At 34.5% G+C, this 26,503-nt stretch overlaps 3 protein-coding genes and 1 long non-coding RNA gene across 4 annotated transcripts; all 4 read left to right on the top strand.

Annotated features, from left to right (window-relative positions):
• Window positions 1-7,389, top strand: LOC126871318 (uncharacterized). The gene has a single exon (XM_050629954.1). It carries the CDS (start codon window positions 1-3, stop codon window positions 7,387-7,389), a length of 7,389 nt encoding a protein of 2,462 aa, XP_050485911.1.
• A 1,934-nt stretch (window positions 7,390-9,323) lies between these two features.
• LOC126871163 (uncharacterized) lies at window positions 9,324-12,023 on the top strand. The gene is made up of 3 exons (XM_050629644.1): window positions 9,324-9,365; window positions 10,907-11,003; window positions 11,676-12,023. The coding sequence occupies exons 1-3, from the start codon at window positions 9,351-9,353 to the stop codon at window positions 11,918-11,920; spliced, it is 357 nt and encodes a 118-aa protein (XP_050485601.1). The 5' UTR covers window positions 9,324-9,350; the 3' UTR covers window positions 11,921-12,023.
• A 637-nt stretch (window positions 12,024-12,660) lies between these two features.
• Window positions 12,661-18,997, top strand: LOC126871153 (uncharacterized). Its single transcript, XM_050629629.1, has 3 exons — window positions 12,661-12,687; window positions 15,373-15,439; window positions 17,074-18,997. Exons 1-3 carry the CDS (start codon window positions 12,670-12,672, stop codon window positions 18,723-18,725), a joined length of 1,737 nt encoding a protein of 578 aa, XP_050485586.1. The 5' UTR covers window positions 12,661-12,669; the 3' UTR covers window positions 18,726-18,997.
• Window positions 18,998-22,382: 3,385 nt separating this feature from the next.
• On the top strand, window positions 22,383-23,310 carry LOC126871165 (uncharacterized). The gene is made up of 3 exons (XR_007691540.1): window positions 22,383-22,504; window positions 22,941-23,011; window positions 23,168-23,310. It is a non-coding gene; the product is annotated as an uncharacterized LOC126871165 (long non-coding RNA).
• The last annotated feature ends 3,193 nt before the right edge of the window (window positions 23,311-26,503 follow it).

Below are 26,503 nucleotides of genomic sequence, written 5' to 3'. Positions count from 1 at the left end.
ATGAATCAAGTGTTGTTAATGCTGTTACTGGTGTCGGTTTTCGCGTCTCAAGGGAAATCAGTGTCGGATATTTCACATGGTTCAGGAAAATTTACCAAGGGATCTCCCACAAATGGCATCCATCCACAACCCAACATCTCTAAAGAAGAATTCTTCTTCGCAGAATCATCAACAACTGAGCAAATCTCAACCACTGTTTCTCAAGAAGAAAATCAGAGAGAATCAGATCAAGAATTGTCTGACACCAGTGTATACAACAGAGTCCAGAATCCAACGGACAATGAATCTTCTATAGATGATTCTTCTTCCGAAGAAGAAGAGCCTGATGGACCAGCTGATCACGCGATTCCTTATTCAGAGCACGAAGAACCGAGAAACGTTCCAACAAAACCGAAATACACTGCTCCAGGTGAATGGGCCAAGCCACCAAAGGACAAAAAAGTTCACTTAGAATTTGTACCAACGAAACTGTACGCTCAAGTGAGAAAAACTCATACATTGAGGAAGCTGCCACGAAAGAAAGCTATAGAGAACGCGGAATCTGAAGAGGAAAAGGAAAACGCAGCAAGATTAAGGGCAGTGGTGAAGAATACTAAAGTGAACACGGTTTATACAGAAGAAGGCTACGAAGATTCTGCGTATGATCATGCTGGACATATCAGAGACGCTGATTTTCACGAAGGTTACGCCAGAAAGTTGCATGATCATTTAGATCTTAAGAAAAAATCTGAAGACGATGATTATGATGATGATCACGAGAAAGAAGAGAACGAGACAAAGGATAAAAACTATAAGAAGATTAAACCCGAGGAGTTCAAGGAGTTTGATGAAGATGATAGTGTTCCTCCTAAAACGAGTGCAACGAGCAAAATCAGTGATAATGTTTTAGTAAATCCAAAATTAGTTGCTGAAAAGGGAATAGAGAAGCTGCAGGAGGATTTGGAAAGAGAAGCTGAAGAAATGGAGAAAGGGATTGAGATAAGTAAACTGGAGAAAGTTCAGACAACCACTGATATGGAAACCTCAGCTGGATCAAGGGAACGTGATAATTATGACAGAATGAAGGAAAGAAGAAAGAAAACGGATAAAAAACGAAGAAAATTGTCATCGTCTGAAAATGTTGAGAATTCTACTGCAGCGTCGATGGATGAGAATATAATTTCTACGGATCGTACAACGGATACTACGAGTGTCATAGAAGATTTGGAAAATTGGTCTCAGAATTCTTCAGGGTTACATAAATACAAAGTCGATAGTAAATCTTCGCCTAACGTCGATATAATTGATTTTACACGCACTGAGGAGAATCCAACGACTGTTAGCTACGGTCAACTCTTCTGGGATTATTTTAAAACAAGGCAGAATCAATTGACAACCACAGAATTTCCATTGATATCGGAATCAACGACTTTGAATCAGAATCTCGCACAACCTCCCTATATTAGAAATTTGAATAATTTTGTACCTTATTCTGTTTACGAAGAACCTACGACCATATTTCCAATCTTGGAACCTGAGATCTTAGGTGTTCAGGAAATAACATCTGGTCATAGTTCTGTGGATTCGGCATATTTAAAAAATAATGGGCAGAGTAGTGAATTGCTACCTGTGGATAGCGCAAGTATGAACGAACTGTGGCAATCGATTAATTCCGATGAACAATTAAAAATGGAACTACCTTCCTTTTTAGAATCTCATAGTGATAAGATACCTATGAATGATCAAGAAATTTCATTATTGAATTCCCAAAAGATTTTAAACAGTAACGAAGAATCTAACCAAAACTTTGACAGTTCTCTTTTCAATCCAACGTTAAGTTCGGTGAGCAATCGCAAACCACGTTACAAAATTACAATTAGAAACAAATCAAAAGAACCTCAAAAACCCTTGAATCTTAACATTCAATCTTCAAATCAGGAATCATCGACATCGAGTATCATAAACCAACAACTGACCGATATGACGACTACGAAGAAACCTGTCTCAATGAATGAAAATTACATGAAAGTTTTGATGCACGTGAAGAACGAAAAAAACCTGAAAAACGTTCAACATCAGCATCCAAACAGTCTGTATCGAAATCCTCAACATCCAAACAGTTTACAACCTAACAATCTTTTTCTGTCTAACACTGAAAATAATCTACAAGACTTAACTATACTGAGACCCCCACTTCCTCAAAAAACACCAGATTATTATTATTACAACGTTGTTCCGCGAAGTAAACCGGAAATCGACACCACGCTGTCTGACTGGAGCTCGATTCCGGTTTCTCAACAACGTCGTCAGGTATACAAAAATCCTAGAATGTATCGGATTTATTTCGATTTACCACAGATGCAACGACATCCTCTAAATCGCAAGAGAAACACGAAGTCAGCGTCTGATTTGATTCGAGGCGCTCCGCCGCCGCAGAAGGATTTAATGTGGCACAATGAACCGATAGATTACGTAAATCGTGGCGGAAACGGGTCGAAGCAGGGCAGAAACGTTCTGAGACCGTTTCGTCAGGCGTCGAATCTCGACGGGGTTCGTGGAATTCGTGCAAAAAGGCGTAAAAGAAGATTTGTCGGAGTTGATGACGAAAGCGATATCGTGAAAGGCTCGATAGTAAACAATGGCACGTCGAATCGAGGTGAAATAGAACGAGCAGCGAAAAATCCATCGATCGAGAGAAATTGCTCGCAGAAAGTGACACGCGACCTGGAAGTGGGGCTCGTTCTGGATACGTCGCAGGCAAAACAGTTTGAGGAGAAGAAATCGAGACATTGTGGGAAGGATTGGGGAGAAGAGTCGCGTGTCGTGGAAAGAGAAAGCATAGATGTGAATGGGTATAATGGGAGGAATGGGTGTATTAAAAGCAATTTGAGGGCGCCCAGGTATGACGATGGAAAGAAAGAGGAGGGAAATGTGATTTATTTGGTCAGGAAGGAGAGGGACGTTGAAAAAGAAGATTTTAAAGCGAGGAATGAATTAAAAGAACGTGAAGAATTATTGGATGAAACATCTAAAGTGTCCGGAAGAAAGAAACGAGAATTAAATCTGATTGATTTAGTAAGAAAGAGAAAGGACGTTAAAAAAGATGACTCTAACATAGCGAAAGAATTAAAGCAACGTATAGAATTATTAAATAAAACATTTCAGGTGACTGATGGGCAGAAAGAAGAAAAAGTGATCGATTCAGTGGAAGAAAAGAAAGATGTTCATGAAGAGGTTTCTAAAATAAAGGACGAGTTAAAAGTACATGCAAAATTATTAGACGAGGCACCAACGATAACTGAGGATGTCATAAACCAGGAAATAAACAGTCGTTTTAACGAAGAAACGAATGAAAGTAAGGAAGATAACGATAAAGAAATTAACAAAAGGAAAGATGACGAAAACGAAGAACATATTGACGTTGATGTCGAAGTTCCAGAGTTCGATTACATGGAAGAACTAACCGAGGAAGATCATGCTGATGAAAGTACTGCTACCACAGAAGCTACCATAAATATAGAAAAATATCCATTTTACAATAACGAAAAGATGCCAACTCCATCTGCTTTAAAATACGCGGTAGATCCTAAGAGATTACCTACGAAAACATACGGAGCCATGGACTTTTACAATTCGAGGGATGCTTATATGCAATGTGACGAGGTGGAGCCTAATTTAAAGGTATTACCAGAGAAAGAAGAACCAGTAGGAAATAAAGATCCGGAGGGGAATCTTCCTCGTCTTAAAGGATTAGGAGACAAGCTCGACTGTTTCAAGGCTAAATACTTTGACGAAGATCCATTCGATAATCCCTTGTTTCTAGAGAAACAAGTGGAAGATCCAGTTCCTCCAGCTGAAATAAATGGCAAGCAGTTCGTTTCGAGAATCATGATGTTCCCTAAAGAAGAGGATGATCACGTGATACAGAAATCTTCTAGGAGGCCAGAGAATTATCGACAACTTCGAAAACACATTTCCAATCCCATTGTAGCTCAGAAAACAAGGCGAATTCGATATAAAATTTATCCAAGAACGACGCCAAGAACAAGAAGAAGACCCGAGAGTTATAGAGTTCAAAGTTCACGGACTAAGTATACGAAAAATTCTAAAAGGCCACAGAAAATTGAAAGACGTCCTGTCACATCTGCCAGTGAAATATCCTCGATAAAGCTTTCAGATAGTATACCATATCAGAGTCAGGTTTATGAGGACGTTATGGGTACCATAAAGAATTTAGCGAATTCTTATCAGGTTCGTGAGACGACAACGATTCCAGCTTCAGACGAAATTACTTTAATGGATGATACGGTGGATGATGTTAAAACGAATTCTAGTACAAATTCGACGAGTTACAGGAAAAGAGAGAAAGAGAAGAATAGTGTGTCGATAGATATCATGGATCGTCCGAGTGATATGAGAATTAATATTAAAGGACCGATGCCTAAATATCAGAATAGGTACAGACAAAGTGTGTACAAGAGAATTAGAGTTCCACAGAAAAGTCGATTAAGGGTTCAGCCGGTACAGAAACCTGTAATTGGGATTAGAACTGTGAAACGTCGTCGAAAAGTCCGCATTTATAAACGGGATCTGAAGGATGACTTGAACTCTAGTCGTGAAAGAAAATTATTAGTTGCTTCCATTGAATTGGGCTCACAGTCGGCGGAAAAGAAAGAAGACAAAATAGGAAATAGGTTCTTGAAGTGGAAGGAAAATGATTATCAACTAAGAAACTTGGAAAATTCGACGATTGAGGACGACAAAGATTCTTCTACTCAAGAAAATTCAATGACTTCCACCAAACTTCCAAAAACGATCGATACAAAGAGAAAATCGAAGATTCTGAATAGTGTAACGATTAATTCTTCGAATAATAAAGACGATCATGAAGAGGAAGAATCTCAAAAAGTTGTGTACACGATTAAAGACAGGATAAGGTACTCGAAACCAAAAGGTGATCTTTGGAATGTTGGCAAATTTGTGAATAAAACTATGGTGGAAGAAGACAAGAGACGAAGCGAGCCAAGGTATAATTATATTAGAAGAAAGAACCCTTCAAACCAAACATTAACCACTACAGAGAGTTCTTTGTTGGACTTGACTAATAAAATTAATTGGACAGAAACTGTGACGACCACAGATAAAGTCAATGAACTCGACAGTCAAGAAATTGTGAAAGAAAACCGCAACGTAGAATATATGAGCAATAATACCAAAGACGATTACCAGAACAAATCTGAAAATTTTACTAATTTTAAATATGATCTAATTAACCAGTCAAATGAAGAAGATGTAAATAAAACAGGAAGTGGTTATGCAGTTTACGAAAGTGTGAACGAAGGTGAAGTAACAACAACCACACAGAAGCCACAATTGTCGACTTCTACTGAATTCTTTAACTTGGAAAGCTTCCTGGATACCGATCCTCCAAAATATGGAGAATTATCAAACGAAGACTTTGAGAAATCATTTTCATTGAATACTACTAATAGTTCTAATGAGAATAACAAAACTTCAGACTCTACGAATTTCAATGAAACACAGAAGGGAAACGAACATGAAAAGGAAAAGGATGAAGATACTTCGAAACCGTTTCATCAATCATATTTTTCCAATGAAGAATCTTCGGAGAAAGCACAGACAGAGACGAAAGTTCAGTCAAGCACAGAATCTTCTGAAGAAAGCAGCGTCGCATCGAAAGAAAGCGAATCAGAGGAAGATCGAACGTCTTTCTCATATACTTCTAGGCCATCTTCTCCAGCAGAGAACTATGAAGATGAAAAATATTCGCAGCTTGGTCCACGTATAAACAAACCAGCCTTTTACCATCCTCCATTTTTCAATTACAAAAGATTCCATCCAAAGGAAAACTCCGAAGAAACGCAAGAAAGCAACGAAGAGAAAGAAGAATATGTTTTTCCGTGGTATAAAGACAAAGAAGACCGACGGAAACGGAGACGCAGTCGATATCGCGATAAAATGAATTACGAATACGAATATCCATGGGAAAGAAGAGAACGTTTAGCACGAGAAGATAGAAAAAGAGAGGCAGAGAAGCGTAAAGGCTTGCTAAGAAAATTCAATGATGAGGAGGAAGAAGCAGAGGAAGCCTCTGCTACGAAATATCGAACGAATACTTATCCACGTGGAAGATACCGATTTTGGGGTCGAATAGATAGTGACACTTCAGAAGATAGAACTTCAGATAACATAGAAAGTAGCAGCGAGTATCGACCAATAATGAGGTATAGCAGCAGATATAATTCGAGAAATATTAAGCTACCTCTGGACAAACAATTGACGAATATCAAATCGAGAAATATAGAAGAAATTAGTAGATCGATCAAGAAGACTTTGGAAGACAATTCAGAGGAGATGGGAACGCTGGAAGAAACGAAGAATGATTCGTCACAGGAAAAGAAACTCGAAGAAAAAGAATCTGTGACTTCTTATAAATCTAGAGGTATTTCCCGAGGAATGATTGTTCCTGAAGATGTGACATTAGTCCCAAGCAGGAAAACGAGAAATAGAGAAAAATCGATACATAATAGTTCTATGGATACCTTGTTTGAAAGTAGAAACTCGAGCGAGTTGGTGAAGAATACTTTAGACAATTCCGAGCCTCGAATAACCGTGGTCGAGAGTCCTCGAGAAATTGAGAATTCCACGAAGCAGACAAGCAAGAAAAGACGAAGGCCATCGAAGAACGCTATTTCTACAATGGAAACTGTGACAAAATCTGCCACTGAAGCTAATCGAGCTCGTCGAAGACAGAAACCTTCTTCTACCACGGTTGCCACGGTCGAATCTACTTCTTTAGTTGCAACAACGACGTCAGCTTCTAAAATTGCTCGAAGGAGAAATCAGAAGAGTAAAGATTCGAAGAAGAATTACATTTCTAACGTCCTGAATAAATCTGTCAACGAAGCTAGCAACGAGACAGATACTTCGAGTAAAACTGGTACAGCGGAGCAGCATTCCAGAAGCAGAAAGAAGAATCAAACGAATGAATTAGTGAACGAATCGGCAAAAAACGACAGAAATCAAGAACTATCCGTAAAAGGTTCTATAAAACAGGAGCATCTAGAGAAGGTGAACGATGGTCGAGGAAAGAATCAAGGGAACGAAACTATCGAGGAAAGATTGGTTGACGTGAATCAGAATAAGGAAGCAGAGGAATCGAAGAGAATATTTCTTCCTGTCAAGAGTGATGAAAGGTTCGATTTCAAGGACGCTAGGATAGAAACCTTGAGTGACTTTGATAAAACTCATAATGATTACGAGATTGGAAGCATATTGAAGACAGATGCGAATTTTATACCTCAGAACAGAGCTCTTCAATTGACCGAACAAAGTTCCAGAGAAATTATTTCTACTGTTTCTTGGATATCGGAGAATTATGATTTTTAAGAATGCTTATTTTTTATTTGTATTTTATACCAGTACTTTAAGGTCTTTTTAGAAGAGTCCAGAGAAAAGAAGGAAAAATTGAAAATCGTGCTGTTGCTGAGCTAATTGGGAAATACTTATGTAGACGAGTAGAAATTGTTTGGAAAGGATGTTAATGACACGTTAAGATGATGTTACTCTCATTAGAGATTACCATTAGAGTTTCCTTTCATTAACCTGACATATTGAGAGAGTTTTGTGTGATACGATATTTTAGAAAGGCGAAACGAATTTGAGTTATTTTAGTGATTATGAGTCACTTATGAAACAATTTGTTTTAGACTAGTTTTTGAGGGCAAGTTGGTAAAAAGTATATCACGTTTACCTGTGCAATGTTTTCAGACTTAAATAACTTGTGGAAAGGAAATAATTATAATGCTGGAAGGATGGAGATCGAACGGTCATATTCATTGGGTGTAAAGCAAGAGGCGAGTAAAAGAGATAGCGCAAGGAAAATGTGAAGAAAGATATCAGGATGGAACGTTTTAACAAATCTTTGCAAACTATTTTCTGTAATAAATCGAAATTATTCTAACTAACATTTAAACAAATTTGTTACAATTATAATGACATTAATTCTATAAATCTTTTACTAAACGAATAAAGTTACATATTTGATATCGTTAGTTCTTTACCTATTACATGTACATTGTACAAAAATCAGACTATTTGAATAAAAATGAACGTTGCACAAAAAACAAGAAAGTCCTTAAAGAATCCTTAAAAAAGTTTTTAAAAAAATTACTAAAATATTTTCACTTAATTAAAAAAATTCCATAAAAGATCTTAAGAAAATTCATAAAACATCCTTAAAGAAACCTTAAAAAATTCTTGAAAAATCTTCATAAACAATCTTTAACGAATTTCTAGCGTTTTACTAACATGTTAATTATTTCTTTCTACAATTGATTATAATCTAAATTGTTGCGCTCATTACGTAACATCAATCCTTGTTCTAAAGTGGATATCCTTGATCCAATTCAGTACAATAGAACGTCACAATTTCTCCATGGAATTTAGTAAGTAACTTCTGAATCATTCTTCCGTTTATCGTACTGCAGACGTGATGAATGATTCGTCGATGAAGAATGATGTACTTGCACTTAACGATTATTATGCAGTTTAGAATAATGATCCATGCTATTATATTAATTACTCGATGCTTAGAAAATAATCGTCTTATTAAATCAAATGCACCTATGAACTTCATGGTCTGAATATCGTTATGGCTAAGAAACTATGTAGGCAAAGTAATTAGTTACTAGTAATTAATGCGTGAAATAGAAGTATCTTATACAATAACTGATCGTATGAAGATTAATCAAAATATCCTTTAGTATTCAATTAACGAGATCTTTAGCTATATTTAGATATCAATTTCGATACTTATTTGTCGTGATACAATTTTCAATTTCTTCAGTCAGAAAAGTGGAAATATTTAGTACAATAACTGAGTGTATAAAGATTAATATAAATACATCTATTCTTTAGTATTTAATTAATCAAATTTGATAGTGAAATTATATTTGCTGGACGATTGTAATACCTATGAGGCAACAAAATTTTCAATTTTCAATTTGTTTAGTGAGCAACGTGCAATGAACAACTTTCAAATATTTCCTAATCGGAATCAGATTTTCCCTGATAAAAATACGAATTACAGAGTATTTACCTTATTCTGTTGGCACGACCGACGTGAGTGGTAGCTGGACGTTCACCAAGGTTAAGGTGGACGATATCCTCCATTTAGGTACGTACTGCATTCTAATAAAATCCTGTATCGATGAATAACACTCGATACTGAAAGGGAATACAAGCCTTTGATTGGCCAACTGCGAGACCGAGCCCCGTATATAATTCGATCTTTAGTTTCGTGCTTTAGTTTCCTTCTTGTCTTGCAAAGTGACTACCAAAAGGTCAATATGATTCCTTTGAAGGTATGTCGTCGCACTTGTGCTCGTTTTACATAAGAATAAATAAGAAAGCACTTCGTAATCATCTAAAAATGGGATCTTAAATGAGTGGTGTTCCTTAACAGTATAGTTATTACATTTATTTCTAAATGACGACTTTTATACATATATGAGAATATATAAATATTAATTTCCTTAGTGAAGTGCGATAAAGTGTTATTATAATAGTGTTTTTGACAGAAGAGAGTTAAACGATATAAAAGATTTAAAATAATGAAAATTATCTAAACGCAATGATTGTTCGTTAAAATTTTCGTTTTTCTTCCAAATTTCAAATATTAAATGTTACAATTTAATTTCTAATAATCTTTAGATACGTTCGTGTATACTAATCATTTACAAAATATTGAATTAATAAAAGCAAAAGGAAGCGATAAAACATTTCGGTAAACATATGCTTTGATAATGTCAAATCGGTGTTCCTCACGTGATAATTAAATCGGGTTTTATAAGCGTTCGAACTAGAACGAAAAAGAGAAAATAGTCACAGCAACATGACTCGCGTGACTAACGTAAGAGAGGTGATTGTGTTCTCCAAGGTCCATATGTTTCACAGTAATGCTAATTCTAAAAACATGTTTAATGAACTTTGCAAATCGAACCGTTTTGAAGTGAATTTAAATGAAATAATTATTTAAACCAAATTTCGTGGCTGTGTAATTTATATCTGCTTTCCATTATGTGTTAGATTTTAATAGTTGAAATATAATCACTGGCTTACGCGAATTCTTTCGTTTACAGTGTTCTCTAATAACGAAATTAGTGGAAACGAAATCCCGGCCTTGGATTGGCTAACAGTAACCTTACGCCGAGCCTATAATTCAATCTTCAAGTTTGTACTCGAGTTTCGTTCTTGTTTTACGATTCGACAAACAGAAAACACGACTACGTGTGCTGAAATAAAAGTAAACTTAAACGATGCATCCAAATGAAACTGTGTATTTTAGCTGCATATATATGTTCCTGCTTCTTTTCTTTCTTTCTTTTTTTTTAACAAAAATAAAATCACAGGAGAAAGCGAAAACGTTTAACATCTAACAGTTAATATTTCAAACATGTTTGTTTAACGTTTTGCGAGATTTCTATATTCGAGTAACGATAAGATACTTTGCTTTTTACGGTATAATTAATTTATATCACCAGGTAAAAACTAACATGCAAATAATATCATACTTTCTATCGATGACTGTCGTTTACTGCCATTACCTAAGTTTGCTATCGCGAAATTAAATTCGAGGATAATAGGCTTACCTTGTTAATAATTTCTTAATTGAGAATCTGATATACCTGATTAAATTCTGTTATATCGGCGAACTGAATATTGTTTTAATAATATGGGAAGATAATTTCTTTGTCTTCAGTATCTGATTGAAAGCACATATAAAAGAGCGATAAAGTACGTTCAGCTTCAAAAATTACATTGATTTAGCCAGCAGAAACAACTAGGATTTTCCCATTTCATTTTAGCGTCTGCTTATAAAATGGCAATAATTAATTGTTTACAGATCATTCTACTGTTAACTATGGTTGGTTTGCTGAACTTATCGACAGTTGCGCCGGACAGCGCAGGAATCGTAGAGATGGTGAACGGATTGGCGTATGGTAAGTCAGTCTACTTACTTTCCTTTTACGTTACATAATATCCAGAAACTTCCTTAACTTTCGTTTCTCTGCGAGTAATTTGTAATTTTGCTATTTCTATGTGTGCATTATTGTTATAACTAACTTCAAATTTGATAAAAGTAATCAAACGTGTTTTCACATTCGATTGAATCACGACAGAGGACGACACTGCGTTTCGAGAACATTTCGCTCGAATTCCTTTCACTTTTATTATAAACAGTTTATCTTCTGAGAATCAGAGTAGAAGATCACAAATTCCATCATATTAAGCAAGGTTATAAAAACAGGATATAAAAATATTGGACCTGATTATACATTTTTATTGCGTGTGATTTAGAAATCGTAGAGATTTCAATGCGCCGAGTGGAGATTTCAACACTTGCGTAGGCGATATCGACTGCTTCATGTTATATCGCTCGGAACGTATAAGATTTAAGTCAATATAAAAATGAAACTAAATTAAATATAAAGTTAGTTAGTATAATTGCTACTTCAAGGATAAAAATATTGTTTAATTTATTAAAAAATTATACGATAAAGTATAATTAAAATTTTTATCCAATTTTAATTCGATTCACTTATTAGAACTACGATGTTTACTTACGAATTGTTATTTTCCATTATTTACTAATTATTATTATTTTATTCTAGGAGGCATTCCCTATGGAAGCGTAACTGGAATGCTGGCAAAGTATCCAGGATTCATGAGACAACAATTTAATTCCATTCAGGCTCGGCAATTAAATGGATTCGGAAATGTACAACCGGTAGTTGTCAATCCAAATTTTAGGGCAACGAGACTGGTAGGCGTGCATCCGCAACCTGTACAAGTTTACAATGCTCGTGGTGTCGTTGCTCCTGGCGTTGTTGGCACGATCAGTCACATAGGATATTGAATTCCATTAGTTATAAAAAATTTCTAATAAAAAGTACAAAAGCTTTAAAACTTTCATTATACATTCCAAAAATTTCATTATATTTATTGTCACGTATGATCGTATGTATGTGTATTTAAAAATCATAGTTAAATGAAACTTTTTTAGGTAGTGTCATTAAAGATATGAGAAATCGTTTAGAATACTTTTATTCCTCTTTAGCAACTTGCTTCTTAAAAGTATATGTGAGGTAAGTATCCCTTCAATTATATGCTCTCAATCACTATGTAGCAAATGAAAAAGATTGATGGTGATATGACAAGTATATAATTCGGATGTGATCGACAACTTTCTATCTTGTGAATCAGTATTTCCGTAGCGTATACTGTAATTCTATTCCAAAATATTACTTTAAATTATTTCCTTCCTGATTATACAATAAACTATATTATTACCCAATCTAAATAATAAATTACAACTCTAAGAATGAATCAAACGATCAATTGATACCATTTCTGTGTGTATCAATTATATAGATTCGATGATGATATTCCCGTATGAAATATACAAAACTGATCGACCATTTGTCGATTGCATTAGTTATCAGAAATTCGAGTAAAGAAATTACACGTAATTTCATTTACGTATGAAATATTCAAAATTGGTTGGACTTATATCAATTGAATTAGGGCAGAAGCGTTTATGGAGAGAAAGTATAAATGACATCGGGTACGGTGTATGCCTGTTAGTCGTCACGAGCTGCACGCACGATGCATTACCCTCTACACGTGAGTACCTATATGAACGCTAATACGATCCTCGTTGACAGAGAGAAAAAAAACCAACTGTTTCGTAACTGTGAAGATGATATTCGTCCTACATCGATGCACCATGCGGTAACGCGGCTACTTTCTTGAACCGTCAATCGAGAAAATACATTTTCGTTTCGTTTGCCTCTAACGATGTACACCGACCAATTGTTTCTTACATAATACCGCTACCTTTATCGTTTGTTAAACCTGTCAGATTGTCTTATCATATATATTTAATATAAAAAAATATCGTACCGGTACTTTGCATAAACGAACATCATAAATCATTAATAAGGATTAAAAATTAATCGCCGCACGATGTATCGTATATAAATTACAGAAGATGATAAAGTATAATAAATTTGAAACAAGTCAGTGAAACTTCTCGATTAAATTCCGTAAAAGAAGTTTGGATACGCAAACCTCACAGATCTCAGAGTATGTAATCGTAAAATGAAATTGTCGCCGTTGATTCTAATCGTCGCAACAAAATCGTAATCGTTGAGTAGCCATGAAAATTTATTGCTATTTGCAAACAGTGTAGTGCACAGATGCTGTATCAGATTTACACGTGTCAGATAAATTTTAATGAATCGTTCTGCAAACGTCGTGTGTTAGATTCGCACTAATATATTCACAAGTGCACGTCCTTGCGAGAAAAAAGGTTTAGACGTTGCATAATCGTGCTAATTACGATCCGACCAGAACAATATGAGACAGTATGCATGTACATCATGTTCTGAGAACGCGTTCCACTTGGAGTCAATGCAATTAACTGTAAATATCTATCTAAAGCAATAAATTCCATAAAATCTTCGTCACTGATAGAAAGAAGAAAAAAGAAAACATTGATTGTCAACAAGGTGTTTTATTGTGTTATGTTTCCCAGACGTTTAATTAAGAGAACAAATGTGTGTGTTAAATTAACGGACACAGATTCATATCGATTGTTGGAAAATCCTTTTATCGTTCGTGTCGAACGACAGTCGGATCGTTCATTGATCGGTTGCTATTGTTCAATGGAAACTTATATGTCAGCTTCGTTAGAAAATAGATGAAACGTGGGCGTTCTTCGGGTACAACTTTAGATCGCGATAGTGACCATTCATAAGGACTACGGCACGTATAAATCGTGAGTGACCATGTGTATTTTATTGCGATCGCGGTGTACGCCGCTTGTAGAAATTAACTTCGTGAATGAATAAACCATGAATGAAACGGGAATACAACTCCTTATTTGCTTTCTACGCGATTTACTTATTGCCGATTGATACGTGCCGTACAGATTTATGTACTTGGCTTCGTGTAACTTTCCGCTGTAAAGAGCATTCGATAATCAATTAATCGATCACTGATGATAATATATCTACATTTATGAGTTATCAATATAATATAATACTTACACATACATATTTGTTGTTATCCAGACAGTATCAAATCAGAATTTAGCTTCTGGTAGATACTATTTGTTACTGGAGATTGATTTGAAAGAGAAAATATTTCTGAAAAGAAAGAATTTTTAGTACTTAGAAAGTACCTACTGATTTCTATAAATAAGTATCTATGCATTAGTAAGCTAATGTGCAGTCGTATAAGTCCGTAATTATGATCATATGAAAGTCGCGAATAATAAGTAACAATTCACACAATTATTTCCTTATGCGGACTGCGACGAGTGATACAATAATTGCAATCTATTTTCTTTGGTTCCTTTCATGCGTGCCGCACCTTTCACAATGCAATTTTAATGTTATATAACCGTGGTCGATTATTTTCTCGATCGTGTTCGCTCAGTTTTATTCTTGGAATTCTAGATATTTCAGGAAGCAACAAGTTTGCTACGATCAATTCGTTCGCCATAGGTCACAATCTCGTGGATAACAGGTTCCATGAAAACTAAATGAGAAATATTGATGAGTTTCCATTGCAAGAGTGCTATATCTTGTAAACAAACACGAATACCTGTCATACTTTGATAACTGCTCATAAATAGCGACACGGGTCAATGAAACAAAAAATGAAAAAGTTATGCTTACAAATATTTATCAAAATTAAATTTAAAACTAGTTTATAGCGAACATCGTAATGTATTAAAAAATCATAAGTTATTTCAAACTTAATACAACATTTCTACTCACACTCAAATCTGAGAAGGTTGAAAAATTTAATCCAAATCCGACATCGTAATCGTCTAAAACATTAAGTCAGACCTTAATTCAAAATTTTTATTCAAACTCAAATTTAAAATAATTAAAATCCTAAATCGAAAGCCAATATTACAATCGTGTAAAAAAACTAAATACAGAGAAAACTGAAACAGAAGTGCTTGAATCAAAACATTTCGAAACTCAGAGACGTTCTTCCGCCTCCGCGATTGCCTGCTCGCAAAATTTTCACAATCGGCCATACCACGTGCAAACCAAGTGTGTCATGTATGAAACAGTGCATTGATCTTCGGGTTTGAGCATGTAGCTTCTCCCATTGCATAATGAAAAATAAAACATCGTATTACAGAAAATTGGCGGGCACGGTATCGCGAGTCTCTCATTACTCGCTCCGTATTACGTAGTTCAAAGGGAAGCTTATATTTTCCTCATTTAAAAAGAGAAGGAAAGCCTTCACTCTTCCCATTGACTATTTTTACTTTAATTTTCATTGCAGATAACGGCGGTGATCGTTAGTCTATGGATTCTTCGGGACAACGTGAACGCGGCAAAAAGCGGACTCAGTAAGTCGATTATTATTCCGTTCTGGGAAACGCTTTTAAACATCACTATGCACACCCTTGAACTGCTTTTAGAACAATGACAATTATTTTTAGAAAGGAAAATTCTACGAGACGAATGAGATCAGTTTTATTTTATTAAATGCGTTGATATTTAGAATCGTTTGATATTAAATCGCGCCGATATTTGAAATTGTTCGCTATAAAATGCACTTGACGTTTACGAATCTTTAAACTTGTTTAATTACTTAGTAGCTTGTTTAAATTACTCTGTTTACTGCTGAGGAAAACTGCAAAGCTGCTTTAATAAATCGCGTAATTCGTTCTATCCTGATTTATTATGGTCAATGGAGAAATTCAAAAAGACAAATTAAACATATTTTGATCTTTGTAAGTATATGTAAATATACGAAATTGGCCAATCTTGTATGAAGTAAACGATGGCAGAAGTATTCGAACAGAGAAAGTGTAATTGACATCCAATATGATGCATGCCAGTTGGTCTTCATGAACGATGCACGCACGTTGCATTATCCACGTGAGTTCGCGAACACTAATAGGATCCCCGTTGACAGGTTAAAAAGAGCACTTTCGCAACTATGACGATAAATGACAATCTTCGTCCTACATTGATGCTTCTCATGGCAGACGAGTCACTTCTTTTATATCTTTGAATCGTGACAACTAATTTATGATTTCCAATTTAAATGTTAAATAATATAGTACATGAAATGTTATCTTTAATTATGAAAATTTCTGGTTTCTGTTCGTTCAGAATTTCTGTGGCACTTCGAATACTTTTAGTTGATGACGATTGTAATAATTAATTTAATAATAATAATAATTCAAACAGAATAATTTAGACAGACTTTCTATTTGCAAATACGCTATTTGACGCAGAAGTAAATTTTTTAAATATAATTGTACAGTAACTCTTTCAAAAATAAGTATCTGTCTATTTAATTCCTATTTCAATTCAACTTGCATGCTTTTAATCCTCATGGACACAATTATGCTAAAAAATTCTTCACTAGTAAATTGTGTAGTACACGTGTAGAACACGGATTTTGCCGCGGGCAAATTTTTTCTTCCTTACTTTCGACTATTCATCACACTCACAATTTCCTTATTGCGCTTGGTTTAGACTTTGGGACTTTTTCTAGTTACACTAAACCATGTTTGCATTGAATGGTGTCTGTTTGCCTCTGGCTATACTTCCAGCTTCAGCCTTCCACATCTACTATCGTGGCGTTTATCCTTACATCCGTAAGCTGTGACATCAACATACTGTATTGACCCGAACATTTGCTTTCTTGTAATTTGTCTCGAGCGTGTTGTAACATGCTTGAATATCAAATTAACGAAACCACTAACAAAGATACTAGCTGTCTTTTCAAAGCCTAAGATCCACGCGATAAATATGTAAAAATGTAAATGGCAAAGGTTGAGATACATAATAATGTGAAATGATTGTATTTATACAGAAAATTTCGAATTAATAAAAAAAAAAAAGAAACTAGAAAAAAGCTAAAAGATCCCGTCAAACAACATAAAAAGATAAGTTAATTATTTAAATTCTGAAATTCTTTAAAACTATATCGAACCAATAACATCTAAATCCTTTTGTTGCGAAATAGGTACCGAGGTACTGACTTCTTTCGCCAGGAACATCGCGTCGGTCCTGTCAACGACCTTGCTAAACGATTACCAGGATCCACCATCGAACCAATCATCGAGTAACCTTCTGAAAAGAATCCAGGAAACACAATTCTCCTTAGACATTGGCCGTACTCAGCCAGAGAGTTCCGAAATCTCATCAAATACTTCTTTCAATCGTTATCCGCGATATACTCGTGAATCTTCTTCAAACGAAGGAAAACAAACGTTCCAGAACAGTTTCTTAACGAACACACCCCAATACTCGAAATATTACAATTCAGAAGCGTACAAACCATACGAATTCGCGTCGAATCGTGATGTGCGAATTTCTTACAACCAACTGAACGTAGAAACACCTGGGAACGTCAATAGTGGTACGAAAGATAATTCTATCGACGCAAATATTAAGGCAGCTCCTTTGCATTATTCCAATCAATACCAGCAACCTTCAGGATTCAGATACAAATCTGAACCTATACATCAATTATCTAACGCAAATCACTATGCTCAGTTTGACCCTCAGCCGAATTATCATCATCTATCGTCTCAGACACCTGTTAATTCTCAGGAATCTTCAACAACCGAAGGGCTTAACCCAAACGATGAAAACGAGAATACTCAGATCGCTCGAATAACTCGTAGGCCGTTTAACTTAAATTACCATAGTCCCTTTACTACTCCTTATTATCCATTTCATCAACATCCAGGATTCTATTCTCACCATAGGCCCATCGAAGGTGAGAACCAACCTGTGAACCCAAGTAGTGGGCAGGATGAAAGTAACCCGCCTAGATTGATCAATGATCAGAATCAAGGCCAGACTGCTATAGGGGGATACGATTACAGTCCTCGTTTTCATCATAAGCAACCTTATTACGATGGTTTTTATCATGGATTTCCTGGATTTTACCCTGGTCCTTTTAACGAGTCTTTTTATCGGGGAAACGTGGAACAAGGTGGTGGTAATGGAACATATAGTCCTTATGATCCTTATAATCCGTTTTCTTTTCATGGTTCAAAGTTTGGTCCTTATGTTCCTTACAATCAACCCTATTATCCGAACTTTAATGGGCAAAGAAGACCCGTGGAACCACAAAATCCACCTGAGAATCAAGGACATCCTGAACAAATAACATCACCAGAAAATGTACAAGGTGATGTCAATTCTACCGGATATTATCCTCCGTATGGTGGATATCCTTATGGCTTTCCACCATATGGACCCTACTATGGTGGTTTTAATTTTCATTCCTATCCTTTGGCACCGTTTCATGGGTTACCTTATCGTTTTGGCTTCCACAATTATCTATTTCCAGGAATCAAACCTGTACCTTATTTGAATTTCTATCCAAGTAGTTATCCACTGATTCATTCTTATCCTTTCGGTGGATATTATCCTTATTATAAACGACCTGCGGTAACTGAGAAACCTGAACAAACGGAGAAGGCTAATGAAAATCATAAAACCGGGTCAGCCCCCAATAGCGAAGCTGAAATGTTGTCTGAAAGCAAGTCGGAAGAGGTTCGATCTCTTACTTCAAATGGATATAAGAAGCGCGCTTCGTTTGGACTTGTGACCAAAGAAAGAAATAAAGTAGCGAGTGATCGATCGTTGAATCAGTTATCTTGATGTAATTTATAATTATCACTAAATTGTGGATTTTTATACAAAATATATTTTTTATGGGCATAGTTAAAGAAATAAAATTTAAATATAGATTTGTTTTAAGAATTATGACCAGTATTTTATTTTACATATTTTATATATATCTGTATATTATATACATTCTAAATTTCACCAAAAACTACAAAAAAATTCACAATATAATTATTGTAATATGTTAGTATTTATGTATTTAATGTAAGAAACATTTGTATGTATCGATCATTAATTAAAGTATTGTGGACATTTTCTCTTTCCTTTGTAATTTCCTTATTATTTTCGCTACTACTGACTCTCTCCCAATTCTTTTAATAACATCGGTGACGCATACATTCTCTCAATTGTGTCAATCACATTGTTGACACGTATGATGCGCTCCCTCAATTGTTTCAATCTCACCGGTGCATTGTCGCAACTATTTTATTTTTGTGTTCATCATTGCAATCAAAATTCACTATGAATTTCATAATGAGTTTGTTTGAGTCAATTTTATTATATCAATTTTATTATTTGGGTTAATTTCTGTGAGTCAATTTTATAATAAAAATATTTTATTACTTCTGCGAAGGAAAACGAGGAGGATAAACAGAATGAAATAGGCAGGATAAACAGGAAAAATGGAATTTCGATGTGCAATAGCAAAATGATCCTTCTATGATTAAAGATATATGTCCTTTGTCCTAGATGATTGCAACAAATACTTACCTAGCGATTCATTAAAATAGTCACTTTACATTCATCGAATCATCGAATTCTATTGGAAACCGCAGCGGAAAATTTTCAATGTGATTATAATTACGACCTGTTCTCAGGTCGCCTCCGACGTTGGAAAAATTTAATTGAGGTCCAACAAGGTGTTCCGACGACTTAATTAACAATTTATCTGACGACTAATCCGACGACACGTGCCGTAACTTGGCATTGCTCAACGAAACGTTCCCATACTTATGATATACAAAAAAGTTCCCATAGCTCTAGTTGGCCTTATCCTGCAATTACACGCCGTGCCCATCACGCATGCCAACTATTACGGTCTAATAATTTTCGTGACCTTCGTAAAGATCTCTTATATACGCAAATGTGACCTATCAATCGATCATTAAAGATGACACGATGCAATTAAGAACTCGACATTTATAATATGTATGGAAAATGTATAGATGCAAAAACGTAGAGAATGAAATATGATATAGAAAAATATATAAAATATCAAATTTATAATATTTAATGGGTGAAGTAAATCTTTATTTAGATTGAAAATTTCTATTAATTGTATCCATAAAAATTTGTGTAAGCACCCTTAATCCAGTGATCAAAGATAAGAGATAAAATGACAATTATCCGTTCAGAAGAATCAATCGAATCCTGATTGTCCTCCAATGGATCATTTGGTTCCAGAACGGTAACAACGCAATAAAATTGATATATTGTTTTCCCCTCAAGGTGAACAAATCGTGATACGTAATACGCGGAAAATCCTTCATCATTCACAATATTGCCGATCATAGATTCTGGGGAAGTATTTATCGTGAAAACAAGAAAAAAGGATCACGTAACTGATGGAATTAGATTCTGAATGTTTTTGACGCGATGATTAAGGCGAGGCTGATTATGTATCATGCAAATTAGCAACAATATCGCTGGCAATAGTTTAATATCACTCAATAACGAAACTGATTTTACATACATATATATGTATGTATGTTGGTCATTCGAGCAGGTTTCTACTTGATCAGTTGTGAAGATTACGAGTCACGACTGCAAATGCTCAACCAAACCAAACCTGTTGGTTACAATTTGTGCACAAAGTTATATAATTAAATGGATCGATAAATCAAGCAGCAAAACACTAACGGAATACGTGATATGTCTGATGCATATGCAATAATTGCACGCGATAAACGAAACATTCGACATAAAGAAATGCAGCAGGTATTTACGAATCGTGAAGTCATGCAATTCTTTTCCAGAGAAACGAAATGATTATTCATTGCATATATCAATTACGCGATTATGTTATAGAAGATGTGCTGCGCATTTCCTCGAGTCATCGATGAATTTCAATGCGGTGTAATATACTTTCGATTATATTATATACTTTACCGATTCGTCCAGTCCATCGAAAGGATTTGCTGAATAATTTAAAATACAAAATGGAAGAAAAGAAAGGAACGAGAAAAATTCATATACATTCGTGCGAACACCAGAATATTTTTGATTCAACGAAGATCCAGTTGGGCAACGTTACGCTCAATGAGGCTTACAAGTATCGCACATTAACTGCAATTAATGACAGACACATCCTCGGTTCCATGTATGTCGCAACGATCATTTTTTTTTCTCGATTTCGTCCCGCGACCCATACCGTGTAATTTCACCATTTTGTAACGTGTTCCCCTCTTCCATGCTCCTGTTACACAACCCATAACTTTTCTTCTTTCTGTCTCGATCACGATACCCACGATTGCATCTTCTTTCGTCGCATCGTGCATTCGTGCACACACTGCCCTTACTCGAGTAATAATTAAATTATCCAACAGCGTAGAAATGACTAGTTGAAAATCTTGTTTTATTCAATAACTTCTACTATCTATTATTAGAAGATGATTAGGTAAATATTAATTATTAATTCGTACACTGACACAATTCTGACTATTTATCTTCTGAACCTTAGAATTACCAACTGATAATTTTTCATAGTAATTTTATGAATTTGCAGCTCTTATGGGGAACTAAATGATTTTTAAGCTTTCTAAGATTTAAGATCTAAGATTTTTAAGACACAATATGGATAAAGCTATGCATAATAATTTCCTATGCATTGCGTATTTTCTCGCATATTTTTTAAGTCGATTCCCTCAATTTTATACTTTAGAAGTTTTATTCCGAGTTTTAATTTCGGCGCTTTATCCTTAGTTTTATTTTCAGCTTCATTAGCATATCTTAGTCAGATAGATAGAATTCTAGCGTTAGCAAGTTATTTTAGGAACAGCGTTGATTACAAAGTGACACAGTAGACCGTGTAAATCATCACAAGAATGACAAGAAGAATAGAAATTCATACTATTAAAATTGAGATCGACACGAACACGATAATTTCAGCTGTCATATATCAATTCGAAATATATGATTCGCTTCTAATCACGTTATATTCTTGCTTTGCAAATGCATAAGATTTCCAAAAAGAAATCCAATTTTCCAAATCGAGTCACCAGTTCAGGTCTCGAATAATAAGTAAACCCATTCTTGTCGCGGAGGACCAACTAATTTAGCGGGTCCACGGAATTTAGAATGCAAATATCACGACAACGTTCTTCTGGGTAACGTATTCTTCTTTCCAGGTACGTAAGAGGCATTGGGAAATTTAATGGAAGGTTTCTCAGACGAAAAGCGTAGATTCCTCGGCAAATTTGGATGTCAAGGCACTGTTCACAGGGCGTGCACACGGTTGACCACCCCGAAACACCGTTGTTGCATCGTCTCTCTTTCATAATGACGTGTTGCATTCGCATAATCCCAGAGTAACAATACCAGTCTTTGCTATTAGTGTTAACAGAGGGAAGCCAATACGAAGGCTGGGAAAATTGCTGATGGGGGCCGTGGCGGAACTCGCCTTTGTTATAAAAGAAACGGAGACCAACGTTGAACGGACAGTGGTACACTACTGACAGATCGGAAAAATTAGTGCAATTCCTCGAGGAGATAACAGGTGTGTCAGCTGACAGAGAATGGCTTGCTTGAAACTTGTGAGTAAAGAAATCATTATGCCCAACAAAGAAACAATTCCATTAAAGATAATTTAATTTTTGAAAAATCACACACTAATAGTGCATTCTAGTACTAAAATGATGAAATTTGGGAAAATGTTGATCAATTTGATTTATGAATAGCGTTATCCACGTGAATATATCATATAGGGGATAAAAAAAATTAATTTTCACTCGTTATTAAATTGATAATTGACGCTTAAATATTTTATTTCTTATTTATTTTGAAAATAATATGCAATCACTGAATACTGCAAGTATAGATGGTTTTCTATATTCTATTTCGACGAGAGAAATTTTTATTCAAATTTTGTTTGGAGTATTTCTTTTTTCCCTTCATAATGCGACGAAACGTAAATGATTTATACATCTTCAGGTTATATGACTCGTTTTTCGTACTGAGAATTTTTTATAGTTTTTAAGAAGTTATATCTGGAGAACATCGTAAATTTAAAAGGAGGTATTACATGGGGAAAAAATACACAGGTAAACAAGTGTAAAGGAATATGTTAGTGTATAAACGAATTTTTTAGAAATATAGTTTCGTGGAATTGAACAATATATAAGATTTGTGACATTTATTATGCATGTATATAATGCATGTATATTTATGCACATTTTGAGGATGATGTTTCTTTCTAGTACACAGTCCTGCTGCTGGCTGTCATTATTGGCATCGTCGCTGCGAAACCAGGATACTTAGGTGGATACTACGGCGGATATTATCCTTACATTTATAGCTACAGATATCCGTTCTACGGATATGGCCACGGATTCGGACATTATGGTAAGAGTACAGAATGCATGAGAAAATTTAGAACGCGAAAAAAGTGCTTTCAACGTCAATGAATTTTTTGTAAGCTTTAATTGACATTCCATTAAATGTTATATCATGTGAGATTTTATATTTCTAACTATATTATAAAGTAAATTTTGTTAAATTTTTATTTGATTATTGCTTGAGATCCTTTCTAACAATTATTGTAAAATGGACAAAATATTCATCGACGTTGCACATTCACGAGCAGAATTATATATCATAAAATGAACAAAATATTCATCGACGTTGCCCTGTCATCCTAATCTGCTTTTCCCCTTAGGCTACCCCTATTATGGTTATGGTCACGGATTCGGTCACTATGGCTATCATTAATCGAAAAGACGACTGTTTGGATACCACGATACCCAAGGAAGAAATATTTTAAAACCGATCTATCCTCGTACATTCGCCAATTTTATAATCGAAATTTTCTTTTATACAACAAGCTTTACTGCAAACTGCATTTATTTTCTATTAAATAATATTCTCGAAGTTCTAGTTATTGCTAAAGCAATGACGAAGATGTTTGTCAAGTAAGCGACTTGAACTGTAGTTGATTAAATTTTATACTTTCATCGTCGTTAAAAATGTTGTGCAAATGAAACAAATAAAATGTAGATTTCAGTGAGATTGTCGTGTCTGGAATATCTTATCATAGAGCCTTACATAAACCTTTTCTGTTACACAGTTCTTTACGAATAATAATAATAAAATTGTAAACCTACTTGTTCGATCGTTTCGTGAAAGTATCATTTAATATAATTTTTTTACATATCAATATCATTACGTTTGCTTACGATCACTTCTGCAAGTGGACAAGAAAAAGGAAGACGAAACTTTAATAATAATAAGAATACATATATATATTTGTAGTAAATATTACAGTGCATTTCGTGAAACTCTAAAAATCAACTTTTAATCATAACATTCATTACTAAAATGAAAACGAATTCCTTAAAAAAAAAAGTTACAGTTACAAAAGAAAAAGGAGGAAATATAAATAAATACATCATAGCGTCTAAATTGAGCAAATACTTAAACTTAAAATTCATTGCATGATAAAGGACATTAAGCGTAAAGTAGTGATTTCATAGAGTTTCATAATATTGAATCATGAACTGGCGACTGATCGTGAATCACGAAAATGCAGCAGAGAATGTGACAGACACAAAAAGTGAGAAATATGACACTTTTGTGTCTGTCACAAGCTACCTGATATCGGAGAATAATCCAATGTAATTTGAGATGGTCGAATATTTGAAAACATCGAAATAAAATTCCACGAAGTTTAGTCGGTATCTTTGTCTTGGAAATTAGATATTAATGCGATATTCATATGTATGAATTCCGACGTTCTGCTTGATATTACGAAACGTTATAATACTTGTTTGAAAAACTTCGAATTTGTTGCAATTAATTCACACAATGTAGAGAAGTTTCAGAACGATATTGTCGCAAAAGTTAGAATTTCGTAGGTGAACATACCCAACGTTAAAGTCATTAGGGTCTGACGTACTATTCTATTTGAAAGATCAGAGATAGACAAAGAAGAGTTAATTGTTACGGCTTGAAAGCACTTTTAGTCTCAAGATATATATGTATGGCCTTCTAACGTCAGGTGAATGGTCGGACCTACATAATTTTTTCGACCTTTTTAAAGCTATATTTTATATATCAAGTCTTCCAGGTATTTTGAATACGAATATTTGTGATTCAAGGAAAGTTTGCAGAAAAAGAAAGTGAAGGATACTAGATGAATACAGTTAAAAATCTTTAATGGAACAGTGATTAAAAATATTTATACTCGGAGTAAAAGATATAAGAATATTCGGTGTCTTTAGTTATAAATTTTATTCAAGGTTTTACTAATAAACGGAAATATTTTATTCATATAAGCAATTCCCGTTTGATACTATATAAATTAAGCAAAATGTTACCGAAGTAACTAACAGCGTAAAATGGAGTTTTCAGAAAAATCTGGAATAAATTCTAAATTTCATAAAATTGCACAAATATGTATATTTCTGAAATTTTGTCCAAGATCAAATAAAAATGAAACTAAAATAGCGATACGATTAATAAATGAAGGAATCCGTGATGTCTGAAGAAGTGGCAAGCTTAGGTAAAGAATTGTGCACAAAATAACCCCAAGCTTTAGCACTTTCGCCAAGTGATCAGCACCTAATTGTCAACAACAGTCACTCCTGGGTTTACCGTGAAACGAGATAGAATTGATACGTTGTAGAATCGATGGTGTTTGTGGGAACCACTCGACGGTTCAGCAAGGGTTAATAAAATACATAGTATAATGACTGACTACTAGTCAATGAACATATTTAGTATATTGAATTCATATCAATATGTTGGTATATCATTGGGCATATCATCTAATATGTTGATCGAGTATTTAAGCGCAATAATCGACAGGACTTGTAGTCTCTCGATTGAGCACTATTGACGATGCTGTATACTTATATCTTCTACATCAATTCATTTATTATGCAACTTTGTTTTCGCTTTAATATAGATTAAATTATAGTAAGACTACGGATATTCATGCAAGTTCATATATTTATGAACACAATTAAAAGAGTAGGATTTTTAATAGAGATTCTTTTATCTATTAAATATTATAACAAGTAACTTTGAATATTTTATTTTTGCATATTACATTTTTAATTTCCCATAAATGGATAAAACTCAATCTAAATCTCAATCTATTTTATCATATATATTACTTTTTATTTAGCAAGGCAAGCAAAAAATGTATCAATATAAAAACTATTGCTGTTCGATTTTTTTATGATTGTGTGTGTTGAATGAACGTTGTCCAAGTTTCTAATTCGTTGGATTTCCTAATTTCCAAGATTCACAAATCGTTAGGGACGAATTGCATAATATGAATATTTTATTAGCTTATCGAACATCTTCAAAGTTGTCGAAATACCGTTGCCCACGTTTAATTAAACATTATTTCCTAGATGGTGTTTCTAGTCCTATCTAAAAATCTTTATATTACGGACTATACGTCAACGAATGTATAGAATTCTTCTAAAAGATGTTAAACATTATTTAGCTACTTTTATCAAAGAATCTCGCCTAGTAATAGCAAAAAGTATTGCAGCTAATAAATACGGGTTTAATTATAATGATGGAAG

The sequence above is a fragment of the Bombus huntii genome, chromosome 11 (assembly GCF_024542735.1).
Source record: "Bombus huntii isolate Logan2020A chromosome 11, iyBomHunt1.1, whole genome shotgun sequence".
Taxonomy (NCBI): Eukaryota; Metazoa; Arthropoda; class Insecta; order Hymenoptera; family Apidae; genus Bombus; species Bombus huntii.
The sequence above is the reverse complement of the archived record's forward strand: the minus strand, read 5'-3'. Positions and strand labels throughout refer to the sequence as shown.

What these genes read in the sequence shown, in the direction of transcription:
- LOC126871318 (XM_050629954.1), top strand. Translation starts at nt 1, where the DNA reads ATGAATCAAGTGTTGTTAATGCTGTTACTGGTGTCGGTTTTCGCGTCT.
- LOC126871163 (XM_050629644.1), top strand. An exon ending in GGTGAACGGATTGGCGTATG is followed by an intron (nt 11,004 to 11,675) that starts GTAAGTCAGTCT and finishes ATTTTATTCTAG; the next exon opens with GAGGCATTCCCTATGGAAGC.
- LOC126871153 (XM_050629629.1), top strand. An exon ending in CGCGGCAAAAAGCGGACTCA is followed by an intron (nt 15,440 to 17,073) that starts GTAAGTCGATTA and finishes GTTGCGAAATAG; the next exon opens with GTACCGAGGTACTGACTTCT.